Source organism: Neohortaea acidophila (genome assembly GCF_010093505.1).
Source record: "Neohortaea acidophila strain CBS 113389 unplaced genomic scaffold BDY17scaffold_7, whole genome shotgun sequence".
Lineage (NCBI taxonomy): Eukaryota > Fungi > Ascomycota > Dothideomycetes > Mycosphaerellales > Teratosphaeriaceae > Neohortaea > Neohortaea acidophila.
In genome coordinates, this window is record NW_022985516.1 from 1 (window position 1) to 13,856 (window position 13,856).

Genomic DNA, 13,856 nt, shown 5'->3' on the forward strand with positions numbered 1-13,856 from the left:
CTCCATTTATATTTTACTTTTTAAAAAAACTTGGAGGTTTTAGTAGATTTTCTATGGAGTTTTTTAAAAACTCCAATGTAGATACAGTTAGGCCTATAGACATATAACGGAATAGCTAACTCGGTTTTGTTATAGATTACTCTAGGCTATCCCTATACCTCTACTATAATTCTACGTGCCTATTATAATAGGATCTAGTACTATTTACCTTGTAAATAGCCTTAGACTTCTCCCGGCTATACGACGTATCGACACGCCTTATAAATAATAATCTACTACTTATCTAAATAGTAGAAATACTCGATGCCTCCTATAGACTCCTCTATCCTACGTAGTCTCTATTAGTGCAAATCGGGTTAGGAACAGGTTAGAAATAGGTTAATTGTCTTTTCCCTCCCCTCTAACGTCTTACTATATACCTATCCCTCCTGATCTAACGTATATAGGCTATACTATAATAGTATATTCTCGTAGTATTACCCTATGCCTTCTCTACGAATCCGCGCCTTACCTATTAAACGCTCGGGCTATATAAGCTACTCGTACGCTATAGCTCTACGTCTATATGCTAGGGAACTTTAAACTCGTTAGACGCACTTCTATTATACCTCCCGGGCTAATACGGCCTCTGTTCTACATCGCCTCTATACTAATCTCGCTCGCAAAAATTCGCTCTATTACACTCTCTAATCTAGGCGCGATTCGACGGGTTAGAGGAAAATAGGATCTACCCCCTAGGCGAAAATGGGATCTACCCTGGTCTAGGGAATACCCCCGCCGTGCTGCGATGCGTCCTAGCGGGCGGAAAATGGTATCTTATAAGGGACCATTAGGGCATCTTAGTGAGAGCGTAATCCCTATAGCAGTCAGGATAACATTGCATATAGACCCCTAACCCTAGTCGAACAGATTACGATAGGGATCGTGTAGTAGCGGAGGAGGCGCGACGAATCGAGCACATTACGACGGCACGGGGGTAGTAGCGGAGGAGGCACGACGAGTCGAGCAGATTGCGATGGGGATTGTGCGGCAGCGGAGGAGGGGCGACGAGTTGGACAGACTGCGAGTAGAAACGGATTGCGAATCACATGCGAAGACGAAGGATGTACGGCCATGAAAGGAGGAGAGCGAGAGATTTAAGGCGAAGGTGGTATGGCAGAGGAGAAAATGCGGGAGAGGAGATGCGGGGGAAGGATTACGGAGCAGGATTGCAGCCGCATAGCGCACCCTGCCACTGTCTCGTGTATCTCAGAGTTTGAATGTGCTAAAGACTGATAACGGCGGATGTAGAGGGCGGGTCGGACACGATGTAGGAGGGCGGCGTCGAGAGCAGAAGAGGGGTGAAGCTGAGAGGGTAAGGCAGACAGTACGATGCCGTGGGAGCAACCTGCGCAACAGTGCGCTGTACCTGTCGGCCCCCGAAGAAGCACTTCGGATCCCGATCTGGTGTTGGGTGAGCTCGTTAACCTGCAAGACTCTCGCCGACAGTAAATTGGCGAGATCTTCTGCTTTGGAGGCACGCCTCGAACAGCTGCGGTTTGACGATCTCGAGCGGAGTGTCTGATTTCATTGAAAACTCTGAACAGCTCTGGCATGGCATATCATTCAACTGCTCTATTGTGATCTCGCTAGAATTCCACTTTGAATCTCGTGCTCGTCCTAATCCGCTCGCCGTAAAAGTAGAAGATGAGGCTCACCGGCCACAGCGCGAGCGCGATGAAGCCGAGCACGGAGTTGCCCCAGCCTAGCCCGAGCGCCTTGTACATTGAAGGCCCAGCCAGAGGCAGGAAGGCGCCAACGAGAGACCTCATGACGGTGTTCGCCGCCATGGCGCTGGCTGCGTAGACGGTGAAGGCGTCGACCAAGTACGTGGAGATGGGCATGAAGGTCAAGATAAGCCCGGCGCCGACCCATCCGGTGCCGACGATGGGCATGATGTATGGGAGGTGGTTCTCGGCAGACCAGCCGTACCAGAACAGTCCGATTGGCACGAATGCAGCGCCGAGCATCATGATTGGCAGGCGGTACTCTGGCTTGCGCTCGGTGTTGTTCTTGCGCATCAGCTTTGCGACGGTGCGGTCGGATGTGGTGGCGAAGATGAAGAGGCCAATGAACATGCCAATGCCGATGCCGAGGAACGAGAGCCCGGCGACGCCGCTGCTCCAGTGGTAGTCCCGCTCGTAGACGGAAGTGATGGTGGTGAAGAGCAGGTAGAGATAGCCGTAGACGATGGCCATGTAGAAGCTGAGAAGGAAGACGATGGGAGAAAAGAGGAGCATCTTCGTTGGCCGGACAATCGCCTGCCTGAACTTTTGTGTGGGGGTGAGTCCACGGTCGAGCTTGCTGCGAAGGTCCTGGTTCCCTGTTTCGCGGCGCAAACGATCGGTCTTGCGCTGGAGCAGGATGACATGGCTGGACTCGCGCATCGTGAAGTAGGTGGCAATCGTCATCACTCCCGACTGTTACCAAGGTTAGCTGGAGTCTGGAGAGGAGCAGAGGAAGATGCTCACGGCAATGGTCAAGACTCTGAAGATCCAGCGCCAGCCCTCTGCTTCACTGAGGAACGCGCCCGCAATTGGCCCAATCACCGGGCCGAGAAGAGGTCCCAAGGAGTAGATGGACATGTATTTGCCGCGCTTGTCGCCCGGTATCAGATCCGCGATGGTGCCGCTGCCAATTGTCAAGGCGCACACGCCGGCAACCCCCTCGAAGAAGCGGAAGACCAGCAGCGAGCCAAGGTTGGGAGCGAAAGCACACGCCAGAGTCCAAGCGACGAAGAGAACATTGCTCACATGATAGACCTTTGCGAGAATTAGCGTCCATTTTGGAAAGGGACTTGGGATGGTCGGGAAGGTACCGGAAGTCTACCGTATATTTCGGACAACGGTGCGAGGAAGAGGGGACCGGTCGCGTAGCCCAGCACATAGATCGACACGATGAAGGAGCCAAGGGTGATGTCGGTGCTGTGGAACTCGGTGAGAATCTGCAGAACGGCCGGGGCGACCATGGAAGAGGCGAGGGGGGTGAGGAACGTCCATGTCGACACGAGGGCGACGTTGGTGATTTTGAGACGCGAAGACCAGTTCAGCGGGCACGCGGGGTCATCCTCGCCCTCCCACCCGACAATGTTGCTGGGAGACTCGGACTGGGCAACATCTTCTTCCATGAGCGAGGCATCGTGTTCTTTCGTCGCGAGCTTTTCCGGGTCCGACATTGTGTGATGATGGAGGTTTCCGAGAGGAAGAGCTCCCAACGGGGACCATGATGTGATATATCCAGTACAGATTGCATGAGTTGATCTCGGAGTGCTTGGTTCCGTAGAGTGTGGTTTTGTGTGCCCGTTTGCCACAGTTTATGCAAGTTGTGCGCGCCGGCTCCGGAGGCACATCTCCCGAATATACGACGCGATGATGCATGTAGAGACGGGACGGACAACTCCGCTGCCTTAATGCACGTCGACTTTCTCGCAGTTGAGTTGACTATTGGACCCAACTCTTCGGCGTAGCGTTGTGCGGTTGATTTGCAGACGTCAGAGGTCCATTGCTCAAATTCAATGGTGTTTCCTCTGTGGCAATGATCGACGCAATAATCTGGATAATGGAATGATCGGACGGGGAAGTGGACTGGAGCAAGGATGTCCAACGAAAGGGTTTGTACTGAGGCAACAAGTATGAAAGGAAGTGTCATTACACAGGGTATCATCTAAAGTCATGCAATCGTACCTCTTCCGAAAGCGCCATCACATCCGATTATCCTTGCAAGCAACCTGAACAATCTCCTGCTTCCCTTTTGCATTCAGCACCAACGCCGTAAGCTTCCCGCCTCTCACGCAGCCAGTGTCCAAGCCCTTAGTCCATCGTTGCAGCTGAAGGCCTTCGCGAGAATGGTGCCCGTAGATGACGACCTGAGGCTTGGGGTATTTCTTCTTGCTCAACGCCGACGGGTCCTCCTCCTCCCCAACGCGAAAATCTTTCAGCGATTTGTGCTTGAAGAGCCGCTCGTTGTACCAGCACCAAATGTTATGCCACGGCTTGCTCTTGCTCTTGGTCTCTGCCTCCTCCACCAGCGGGCGGTGCGTCTTGGTGTGGATGGCGCGCATGTTCATGACAAAGTAAGGATCTTGCTTCTCGAGCGACACCGCGGGGACGAGGCCACCATGCACGACAAGGATCTCCTCGGCAATGGGCGAGCTGCGTTTTTCGGAGGGTTTGGAGGCGAGGGGAAGGGCAGGGATGCGGAGCATCAGCGGCATGTCTTCCAAGTACTGGAGATGTCGCGGTGAGAGCTGACGAAGGAGCTTCTTGTCCTTTTTGCCGGTCGTGTCGAGTGGGCCGTCCACAGCCAAGACCGACGGGGCGAGGGAGAGAATGCGGTCTTCGTGGTTGCCTCTGACGCTCGTTGCGTTGAGGCGGAGTAATTCGTCCAACACCTCCGCGTTGGCCGGTCCTTTCGAGATGACGTCTCCCACGGCAATCAGATGGTCGGTGTGCTCGTCAAAGTCCAGCTTCTTCAACAGCGCCTTCAGCTCGCGTGCGCATCCATGCATGTCACCGATGAACACCAGTCGCCGCTTGCCGTCCTTGTCTCCCGCACCTCCCGGCAGCAAATGCGCCGGCAGATCCAGCAATCGCTGGCCATGAAAACGGTGAGTCTTCTTTGCAATCTCAAAGTCGGCCGGAGGGTTGGTTATGAGGAAGCCTTCTCGAATCTCCGACTCTTCCATCCACCGAGGTCGAAGGTGCGTTTGCCAGATGTAGAGGTGGGCGGCGGCGACGAGGAGGAGTATGCAGAGGGGCGTGATGAACGCAGGCCATGATTTCGGATGGGGTCGGGGTGGTTTGGAAGGTGTGGGAGGATCTCCAAATGTCGAGTATGAGGCTCTCTTCTCCTGCCGCCACGAACCGGCCCTTCGTCCCGCTAAAGGTGCTCGCTCGCTTCTTGTCGTCGCCATGCCTCCGCCGGAATCTGCAGAGGGTCGAAATCAGTCGCGCAGGCTCGAAAGAACCAGCCGCAGTTTCGAGGGCAGCTGGTGTGTCGCAGCCATGAGCGGGGGATGAGTATGGAAGGGGAGATGCGAAAAGTCAGATTGACGCTTCCTCGCTTGGCTGTTCCTGGCGGAAAAGCCGTGCGCGTCATTCCTTCCACAAGCGGATCTGCACACGACACGTGGGTGTGGAGAAGGCGCGGGATGCAGGGATGTGGAAAGTCCACAATAATTCAGGTGAAGACAGTGGCAATGGGTATCATGCGCCGCCTAACTAAACGCTGCCCATGATCTGGCGTTGAAATAGCCGTGGGAGCATCACTCAAACATACCATCCCCGCTGCCCAACCGCTGCATCATCCTCCTCCCGCCGATGCTCAATTAACGACTCCCGAACATCAAACGCCTCAATCAACTCCTGCCACGTAGAATAGTCGATGGAGAAGACGGCTTGATGCTTGCTCGTCTTGTTTGCCCGCTGCTGCTCGAGTGTGCTGGGCTCAGATGGGACTGCGGGAGCAGGTTAGCCAAGTCATCTCTCACACTTCACCCAACACCACTTACCAACAGTCGGCAAACCCTGGGAATCATGCTGAATGCCAAACGTGCCCTCCTTGATCAAGAAGCTGACGTAAAAGAGATTCTCCACCGTTTGCCCGAAACTTCTCGGATTCAAGACGTAGTCGAAGAGAGAAGGGCCACCGGTATCCGACACTCGATACTTCTTGAGCATGTCCTTGCCGCGCTGCGTCTCCAACTCCTCGATCGATGTGAAGCCAGCCTGTCCAAGCGCCGTCTCTGCACGCTGAACATGCTTGATGAGGTGACTGTTGATGCGCTTGCAAACGGCCGTCAGGGTGTTCTCGTCGGAACGGGAGAGATCTTCGCGCGAGAGTGCTTCCGGCCGCGCCTCTCTCTGCGCGCCGTCCTTGGCCTGGCGGGCACGGCGCTGAGTTTGAGACCGATGCTTCTTCTCCACCGACAGCGGCCCGAGCAGGAATGAGGGAACACATGGTCGGGAATTGTAGGGGAAGCAGGCGTGTAAGCCAAGGAATGCCCAGTCGAGCGGCTCATTGTCGTTCCCTTCATCATCACTGTCCTCGCGCTCCCGATTCCTTCTCCTCCGCGGGTTGGCTGCTGCCTCCTCATCCTGCTCTCGATCGATCGGGCCGCCGTTTCGCATGTACGTGATGCACTTGGAGAGGAACTCGTCCACGTCCACGCCGGTGGAGCTGTCCCCGAGGACGAGCTGCGCGGTCTTCTTGTAAGCCAAGTCGGAGACATTGACGAGCAGACGGGAATCGAGAGTGGCATCGTTGGTCTGTTTGACACCGCGGTAGATTTCATCCGCCAGGCGTACGGTTCGTCGTAAGCCGGTGCCGCTCTCGCGAAGCAGGCCATCACGTGTCTCTATCCAATATCAGCCATATCCCCCGCAACCTTGAACCACGCAACCTACCATGAAACTCGCGCTCGAGCGCGCGACTCTTCCTCTTCACCTCTCTACGTTCCTCCGGATCTTGGTTGGGGTCAAAGTAGCGGTTGAAGCGAGCCTCCTCCTCATCCGACTCATCCTCGCGTGTTTGCTCACCACCTCGCTTCCTCTTTTGCCCTCGCGTCGTGTCGCTCTCGCTGTCGTAGGAGGAGGGTGTGGGCAGGCTGGCACGAGAAGCCGGTCTGTCGGAAGCGCGGCCCTTGCCATTCTCCATTCGCGGGCGCGGATCTTGGTTTTCTTGATCGGACGTCGCGGTACGGCCTGGTGTCTCTGACTCGTATCGGGAAGAAGGGCGCGCGTTAAGACGTGCCATTTCGCATCTCGCGGCGGAGTAATGAAGGGCGTGGCGTGGAAAGGCCCGAGAGTATGAGCGAAAGGAAGGCAAACAGAGAGGAAGGGTGAACTTTGTTGAAACGCGACGCGCTTCTGACGTTGCCAAGACCTGTCACCTCCGCGGCTCGGCCGCCTGAAACTCTAATTGCGGAGGCATGATCACCACTGCATACACAATGAATGAATGAAGAGATGAAAATGGGCACCGTGGAGCCCTTCACCTTTGCCAGCTCCGCCGATCTGCGCATTCCCGTCGCAGTCAAGGTGTGCGTTCTCCCCTTCCCCACTCTCACCAAGATCGACAGACTGACAACTTCCCAGGAACCGCCTGGAAGGACATGAGAAGCCCGTTCCATACTCTACCCTCCTTCGACGACCCGATCTTCGCCACCGCGGCAGCAATCTCAGCCCTCACTCCGAACTATACATCAACGTCCAGCCCTTTGCAGACTCCAAACCTCTCACCGTCCACGCCCAAACCCCCCACAAGCACTTCAAGACTGCGCGCATCTGGAATCAATGGCTCTCCCTCCCCCTCGACTACAACACCATCCCGGCCAACACCCAACTCGCCATCACCATCTGGGACCTCTCCCCCATCAACCCTAACGGTGGCGACCGAAATCATCACATTCCATTTGGCGGCACAACCATCCCGCTGTTCGACGATGACGCCACACTGCGAACGGGCAGACAAAAGTGTAGAATTTGGAGGCACAAAGCTGCCGATGGCTTCTCAAACACAGCCACACCATGGCGAGAACCTCGACTACGGGGCCGGCAGAGCGTTCAAACGGACGAGAAGCAGCACGAAAGGGATGCCGAGCTTGAGCGTCTGGTCGGATTGATGAAGAAGCACGAAATGGGAGAGATTTCAGAGAACAAATGGCTCGACCAACTAGTCTTTCGACAGATTGAAAAGCTGGAGCGCCAGCAAGTGAAGCAATCTTTTCGCCCTCGATCTCTCTCGCAATCCTCCATCGACGAGGACCCTCCCTCTCCAGCCTGCGCAGAAGGTGATCCCGATCACACCGACGGCAGCTTCTTCCTCTACATCGAACTTCCCCGCTTTGACCACCCCGTCGTATTCACCGACCACGAATACCCACCTCCTCCAATCTCCGCCATCCTCCCTGCGCACTTCCCCGCAAGCAATACCGTTAACTTCAAGCCACCTCCAGAAGTCCAACTCGGCCCCGGCATACGGCCGAATGCGAACGGCGCCAGTGATACCGACGGTGGTGCAGACTTGATTCGCATCTACGACCCCGAAATCGGATATGCCGACAACCTTGCAGAGACGAAACATCGCCGGCTGATTCGTGGCCAACGCAATGCACTCGATCGAGATCTCAAACCGAACCCCAAAATGCGCGACTTCCTCAACCGCATCATGTCGTATGGCCCCACGGTCGAGCTCAGCGACAAGGAAAAGGACGAAGTTTGGCGATTCCGCCACCATCTCACGCGCGAGAAACGAGCATTGACAAAGTTGGTGAAATCAGTCAATTGGAATGAGCCGGCAGAGGCCCGACAGGCCATCTCATTACTACCCAAATGGGCAGAAATCAACATCGACGACGCTCTTGAACTCTTGGGCCCGGGAGTCCGAAACCCCACCGTCCGAGCCTATGCTGTTGACCGCTTGCGGAAAGCGGACGATGACGAGCTGCTGATGTATCTCCTTCAGCTTGTGCAAGCACTCAAATTTGAAGCACACCCCTCCAAAGAGGCAGAAGTGGTAGTAGACGACTCATCCCTGGCATCCTTCCTCATCGCCCGCTCGGCTGCCAACTTCAAGCTCGGAAACTTCCTTCACTGGTACTTGATGGTGGAGCTAGACGACGATACCGCCACGCAAATGGCCAAGAACAGCAAAAAACTCTTTGCGCGCGTCAGCTACGACTTCATGATGGAGCTCGAGTCCACTCCAGAAGGCCACATCACCCGCCAGGCCTTGCGCAGACAGGGCGAGTTCATCACAATCCTGACCAAGTTCAGCAAAGAGATCCAGAATTCCCGCGCCGATCGACCAAAGAAGATTGATATGCTGAAGAAGATGCTCGCCGATCCGAAGAATGATATGCTCGCCTTCGACCCACCTCTGCCACTGCCTCTCGACCCAGCGGTAAAAATTACCGGCGTGGTTCCAGACGACTCCAGCGTGTTCAAGAGCTCATTATTCCCGCTCTACGTCAACCTCAAGACGGACACGGGCACGTTGTACCCTCTCATGTTCAAGACGGGCGACGATCTTCGCCAGGATCAACTGGTCGTGCAAATTATTGCACTGATGGACCGATTACTTCTGCAAGAAAACCTGGACCTCAACCTCACGCCTTATCGCATCCTGGCGACTTCCGCCCTGGCCGGCGCCATCCAATTCATCCCCAACACCCCCGTCTCGAACATTCTCGGCAATGCAAAGTTCAAGAGCTCCATCCTGGGCTACCTCCGCTTCCACAATCCCGCTGCGGCCGGCACTCCAAGCATCCTGGGAGTTCGCAAAGAAGCCATGGATACGTATGTGAAATCAGTCGCGGGCTACTGCGTCATCACCTATCTACTAGGCGTTGGTGATCGACATCTGGACAATCTGTGCCTCGCTCCAGACGGTCGCTTCTTTCACATCGATTTTGGCTACATTCTCGGCCGCGATCCCAAGCCAATGGCACCACTGATGAAGCTTTCGCGGGAAATGATTGAAGGAATGGGCGGATCTGCACCCGGGAATGAAAGCCAATTCGATGCCTTTCGACAGTACTGCTTCACGGCCTACACGACATTACGCAGGAATTCCAGCCTGATCTTGAACCTGTTCGCCTTGATGCAGGACGCAAACATCCCGGGCCTCAACTTCTTTGGTGGCGATCAGGCGGTCCGAAAGGTGGAAGAGAGATTCAAGCTGGATGGGACGGAAGAAGAGGCGCTCAGCTTCTTTGCGCAGTTGATTGAGCGGGAGATGGGCGCATGGGGCCCGGTGCTGATTGACAAGCTACATGGATTTGCCCAAGGGTGGAGAGCATGATTACAACCCCTTACTCGTCACGTACAGAAAGTACGGCTCCTTGAAGTTGTCCACATGAGTGAAGAACTTGCCAAACTCATTCCTCTCCTCTTCCTCTCGGAAGATTCTTTGATAAATCTCCCGTTGCTTAAACTCCTCCAACTCCGTCTCAAACTTGCCGAAATCCAGCTTCTCCCGCCCGTGCTTGACGGCTTGGAGTTCGTTGTAGGAATCGAAGACGGGCCGTTCGAGTAGCAGGCCCAGCCCCGGCACTTTCGGGATGGAGAAGCGGGCAGGGGTGAGGGATTTGTCCAGAGTGGACAAGTCGGAGCCGCAGCGGACGAGCAGGGTGACCATTCCAATCATCTTGCGGATCTGATGCATCATGAAACTCTGGCCATGGATCTTCAGGCTGAGCCATTCAGACTTCTCTTCATCCGGACCATCGCCTATCAGCACGGGACGTTTGTTGACGACAAATGACTTGATGTGACGCTTTGCGGATGGGTCGTTGTATGTTTTTTGCACCGTGTAGTTGTGGAAGTTTGAGGTTCCGACGAATTTGTCGAGCGCGGCCTGAATCTGATCTATGCGTTGTTGTTCGATGCGGTATCGACGCTTCGCCGAAGTGTAGGCTAGACGGAGTTTCTTCGTCGCCGCTCGGAGGCGGAGATGATGGTCATCTTCGGGGGAGGTTTGTTGTGCCGGGACTTCCGTGTCCAACGTGGTAGTTGAAAGTTCATGAGACTCCTCCGGCGCACCACCGACAGTCGCTCCATCCGCGCCTTCATCCACGCCATCATGATCATCCTCTGCCGTGTCCAGAGTCACCGCGTGCGCATCCGTTTCATCTTCCCCTCGAAGTGCTTTGATGACGTCGTCACGAATGTCCGCGTCCAAGGATGCGAGTACCGGCTCGATGTCGTCTCGATCAACGCGATCCCAAAAACCATTGACCTCCGCCTGGCGAGACTCGTACTGGACGCGGTCACCAGCCTCGTCCGCGCCTGCCTCCAACTTCTTCGCCAGCCAGCTGCTGGGATGAGGCGGAAGGAATGCGTGCGATGGGATGAGATACTCATACCACCGACTGTCGCACGCTTGGTAACAGCTGAAACTCCCAATCGTCCTCTCGATGCCCCATATGCGGATTTGCGGAGACAGATGGTGATTGATCTTGGACACAATGTCTTCATCCTCCACAATGAGCTTGAGACTGATCATATTCCCGGCAGCATGAACGCCTTTGTCGGTCCGGGCGCAGCGAACCAGTGATGCTTTCTTGGGATCATCTGCATTCGCTTTACTGATTGCACCGGCAGCAATGAAAGCGTTGAAGAGGTCGCCTTCGATGGTCTTTTCGGAGGCGGAGATTTGCATGCCTTTGTACCCTGTCCCAGAGTACCCGATCAACACGGCGACTTTCCGCTTGGGTCGACGCTCTTCTGCATCAATTTCTTCTTTGGAGAACTGGGTGCCGTAGTTGGGGCCTTTGCCCTCGAGACGCTTCTCACGGGAGGCATTCGTCTTTTCGCGTTTGTCTGGGGCATCACGACTATTCGTCAGTCAGCTTCCTGGCGGTGCATTACGGAGCGAAAACGTGGCAACGTACAAGTACTCTCCTCTTCCCATATCGCCTTTCTTATGTCGCTTACGGTCATTCGATGCACCACCTCGCTCTCCTCTTTGATTCCTGTGGCGTGGCTGGAAGTCCAACGGAGCTCCCTTGCGCTTGCGATCGCCGTTGTTGTTCTGCTTGGAGTCCGAGTCGGGTGCACCACGTTCCGCTTCTGCGGCATTGGAGCGTGCGGCAGCATCGATGAGCCGACCAGCATCCTCAAGCATCGCCGTAGAGTGCTCCATGGTGGTTGGCAATGTGGCAGCGGCCACATGTATGGATTGTGAGTGGAGTATTCAAGTTGTTGAAGTGAAGTTTGAAATCTCCAGACTTTCCCAAAGTGACAGACGAGCGGGGCGGGACGGGACGCAATCGATAAGACTTGGCCCGCGCATGCTTCCAGGTCATCACATCTGCCTCGCCTTTCGACTGAGTGCTCTTCTCCAACGCTTCACTGCGTTCGCCATGTGAGACCTTCCGGCGCCGCGCCCTTGTCTGCCGCTGCCGCTGTCACTCCTTCATCAGCCCACGCAATCCAGCCCTTCACCCTCGCCTGCTCCCGCCCTCTCTCCACCATGGCGGACTCGGCGGCCTTGCTGTTGCGCACCGTCACGCGCGCCTTCTACACCACCGAACACATCCTCGTCATCGACGCCCTCCTGCTCCACAGCACCCTCCCCGACACCGATCTTGCACACGTGCTTAGCATGCAGCCCAAGGCATTGCGAAAGCTTTGCGGACGGCTGAAAGAAGACGGCCTCCTCAGCGTTCAGATTCGCGCGCAGAAAAAGACGGATGGGAGCCAGTCGTACTACGCCAACTCCAACAACCCTCGCATCATCCACAAGGATTGGTACTACATCAACTTCCACCACGCCATCGACAGCATCAAGTACCGCATGTACCGGCTCAACAAGCATGTCGAAAGTCTGGGTGCTCCCACCACCGAGAAGAAGGACTTGGTGTGTCCGCGATGCAAGGGGCAGTATACCGAGCTCGAGGTGTTGGACCGCATCGACATCGGCACCGGCGTCTTCCCGTGCCCCCGCTGCGGCCACGCACTGACGGAAGTGGAAGAGGATGATCGGGTGAGCGAGAACGAGAGTATGAAGCGCCTCAATCTACAGCTGGAAAAGATTTTACGCCTCATGCAGCAGATCGATGCCGCCAACGTCCCCGAGAATGACTTCCCAACTGCCCTGAGCAAGCAAAAGCCAATCATCCGAGCAGATTCGCATCCTGGTCAGCAGCGGACGGAAGATGTCGATCTTCCCAATCGCAACCTGCAGTCTGCCAAGGGCATGGAACTCAAGCCGGAGAAGATTGCGGTGGACATTCAAGACGATGAGACGGTGAACAAAGAGACCGAGGCCGCGGAGGCGCAAGCACGACGGGAGAAGCAAGCACGAGCAAACGCCTTGCCGGATTGGATTGTCAAGTCGACGGTGTCTGGCGACATCACCGCAGCCGGCGCCAAGGAAGAGCGACTGCGGCGAGAGCGTGAAGCTAATGGCGGGCTCGCTCAGGCCGAGGATGATCAGGAAGAAAAGAAGCCGGCCCAGGATCGAGATGATGTGGTCATGGCGTCGTTTTGGGAGGAGTTGGCCAAGGCGAAAGCGGCGGCGGCTGCGATAGCCAAGGAGGAGGATGATGACGATGAGGAAGACGAGGAAGACGAGGAGGAATTTGAGGACGTTGCAGTGGTGGATGGAGTTTCAAACGGTCATGCTCCGAATGGTGTCTCTCGATCTGTTTCAGGCTCGAATACACCGGCAGTCGAGAGCAGTAATGCTACCGATGACGAGAGAGATGCGAAGCGTGCGAAGATTCGGGATTCGGAAGTTGCGGGACCTTCGAGTGAAGGTGATGCAGCACCGGCCAAGGCTTTCCAGGATACCCCAGCAGCGAGTGACGAAGATGACGAGGACGAAGAGTTGGAGTTTGAAGATGTGTAAATGCCGAGTCGTTATGTTCAGACTACGGATCTAGCTCGGAATCCGTACCGAGCTGAAATGTCACTCCGCCTCCCTCCGTGACCTCCGCCCCAGTCTCGGCGACAACGGTGTAATTGACGCTCGTTGTGAAACCCGCGCCACCACAATTTGTATTGCCGATGTAGTTGCCGTAAGACGCTCCGACCTGCGATGCCGTGCCGTTGTAGATCGCACCAAAAAGCGCAACCTGATTCGAAGGAATCGGGCAGGATTGGTCGGATACAAACACCAAACACTGATCCTCCCCGGGCCCAAAGTCGAAGCCTTGGTAGAAAAAGACCACCGAGTTTGGGGTCTGCTGCGCAATTACACAGCAGTCATATGCCGAAGCTGCTGGCTGATAGCTGTACGACACGATGGACTCATTCTGCTCGTCGAAGCTTGCCACGGCGAGGCCATAGCCATCGATGGGATAGTCGTTGAAT

General features: G+C 55.5%; 6 protein-coding genes across 6 annotated transcripts; 2 read left to right on the forward strand and 4 right to left on the reverse strand.

Moving 5' to 3' along the window:
* Window positions 1–1,557: 1,557 nt before the first annotated feature.
* Window positions 1,558–3,678, reverse strand: BDY17DRAFT_299278 (major facilitator superfamily domain-containing protein). The gene is made up of 3 exons (XM_033733876.1): window positions 2,858–3,678; window positions 2,511–2,801; window positions 1,558–2,459 (listed from the first exon to the last, which is right to left on the reverse strand). Exons 1-3 carry the CDS (start codon window positions 3,212–3,214, stop codon window positions 1,629–1,631), a joined length of 1,479 nt encoding a protein of 492 aa, XP_033588151.1. The 5' UTR covers window positions 3,215–3,678; the 3' UTR covers window positions 1,558–1,628.
* On the reverse strand, window positions 3,679–5,071 carry BDY17DRAFT_299280 (Metallo-dependent phosphatase-like protein). Its single transcript, XM_033733877.1, has one exon. The coding sequence runs from the start codon at window positions 4,949–4,951 to the stop codon at window positions 3,740–3,742; it is 1,212 nt and encodes a 403-aa protein (XP_033588152.1). The 5' UTR covers window positions 4,952–5,071; the 3' UTR covers window positions 3,679–3,739.
* A 118-nt stretch (window positions 5,072–5,189) lies between these two features.
* On the reverse strand, window positions 5,190–6,880 carry BDY17DRAFT_299281 (Nse4 C-terminal-domain-containing protein). The gene is made up of 3 exons (XM_033733878.1): window positions 6,444–6,880; window positions 5,549–6,394; window positions 5,190–5,494 (listed from the first exon to the last, which is right to left on the reverse strand). The coding sequence occupies exons 1-3, from the start codon at window positions 6,790–6,792 to the stop codon at window positions 5,307–5,309; spliced, it is 1,383 nt and encodes a 460-aa protein (XP_033588153.1). The 5' UTR covers window positions 6,793–6,880; the 3' UTR covers window positions 5,190–5,306.
* A 130-nt stretch (window positions 6,881–7,010) lies between these two features.
* Window positions 7,011–9,840, forward strand: BDY17DRAFT_252994 (kinase-like domain-containing protein; the record flags this gene model as incomplete). The annotated part of the gene is made up of 2 exons (XM_033731304.1): window positions 7,011–7,078; window positions 7,134–9,840. The coding sequence occupies 2 exons, from the start codon at window positions 7,011–7,013 to the stop codon at window positions 9,838–9,840; spliced, it is 2,775 nt and encodes a 924-aa protein (XP_033588154.1).
* BDY17DRAFT_252420 (pseudouridine synthase) lies at window positions 9,841–11,664 on the reverse strand (the record flags this gene model as incomplete). Its single annotated transcript, XM_033731255.1, has 3 exons — window positions 9,841–10,566; window positions 10,651–11,374; window positions 11,432–11,664. 3 exons carry the CDS (start codon window positions 11,662–11,664, stop codon window positions 9,841–9,843), a joined length of 1,683 nt encoding a protein of 560 aa, XP_033588155.1.
* Window positions 11,665–12,012: 348 nt separating this feature from the next.
* BDY17DRAFT_253181 (uncharacterized protein) lies at window positions 12,013–13,392 on the forward strand (the record flags this gene model as incomplete). The annotated part of the gene is made up of 2 exons (XM_033731321.1): window positions 12,013–13,149; window positions 13,321–13,392. 2 exons carry the CDS (start codon window positions 12,013–12,015, stop codon window positions 13,390–13,392), a joined length of 1,209 nt encoding a protein of 402 aa, XP_033588156.1.
* Window positions 13,393–13,856: the final 464 nt, after the last annotated feature.

Bases quoted from the DNA above. Each gene is read 5' to 3' on its own strand.
- BDY17DRAFT_299280 (XM_033733877.1), bottom strand. From the start codon at position 4,951: ATGGCGACGACAAGAAGCGAGCGAGCACCTTTAGCGGGACGAAGGGCC.
- BDY17DRAFT_299281 (XM_033733878.1), bottom strand. From the start codon at position 6,792: ATGGCACGTCTTAACGCGCGCCCTTCTTCCCGATACGAGTCAGAGACA. The intron at 6,395-6,443 runs GTAGGTTGCGTG...GATATTGGATAG, and splicing joins GCTCGAGCGCGAGTTTCATG to AGACACGTGATGGCCTGCTT. The intron at 5,495-5,548 runs GTAAGTGGTGTT...CTGCTCCCGCAG, and splicing joins CCAGGGTTTGCCGACTGTTG to TCCCATCTGAGCCCAGCACA.
- BDY17DRAFT_299278 (XM_033733876.1), bottom strand. From the start codon at position 3,214: ATGTCGGACCCGGAAAAGCTCGCGACGAAAGAACACGATGCCTCGCTC. The intron at 2,802-2,857 runs GTACCTTCCCGA...ATTCTCGCAAAG, and splicing joins AAATATACGGTAGACTTCCG to GTCTATCATGTGAGCAATGT. The intron at 2,460-2,510 runs GTGAGCATCTTC...CCTTGGTAACAG, and splicing joins TCAGAGTCTTGACCATTGCC to TCGGGAGTGATGACGATTGC.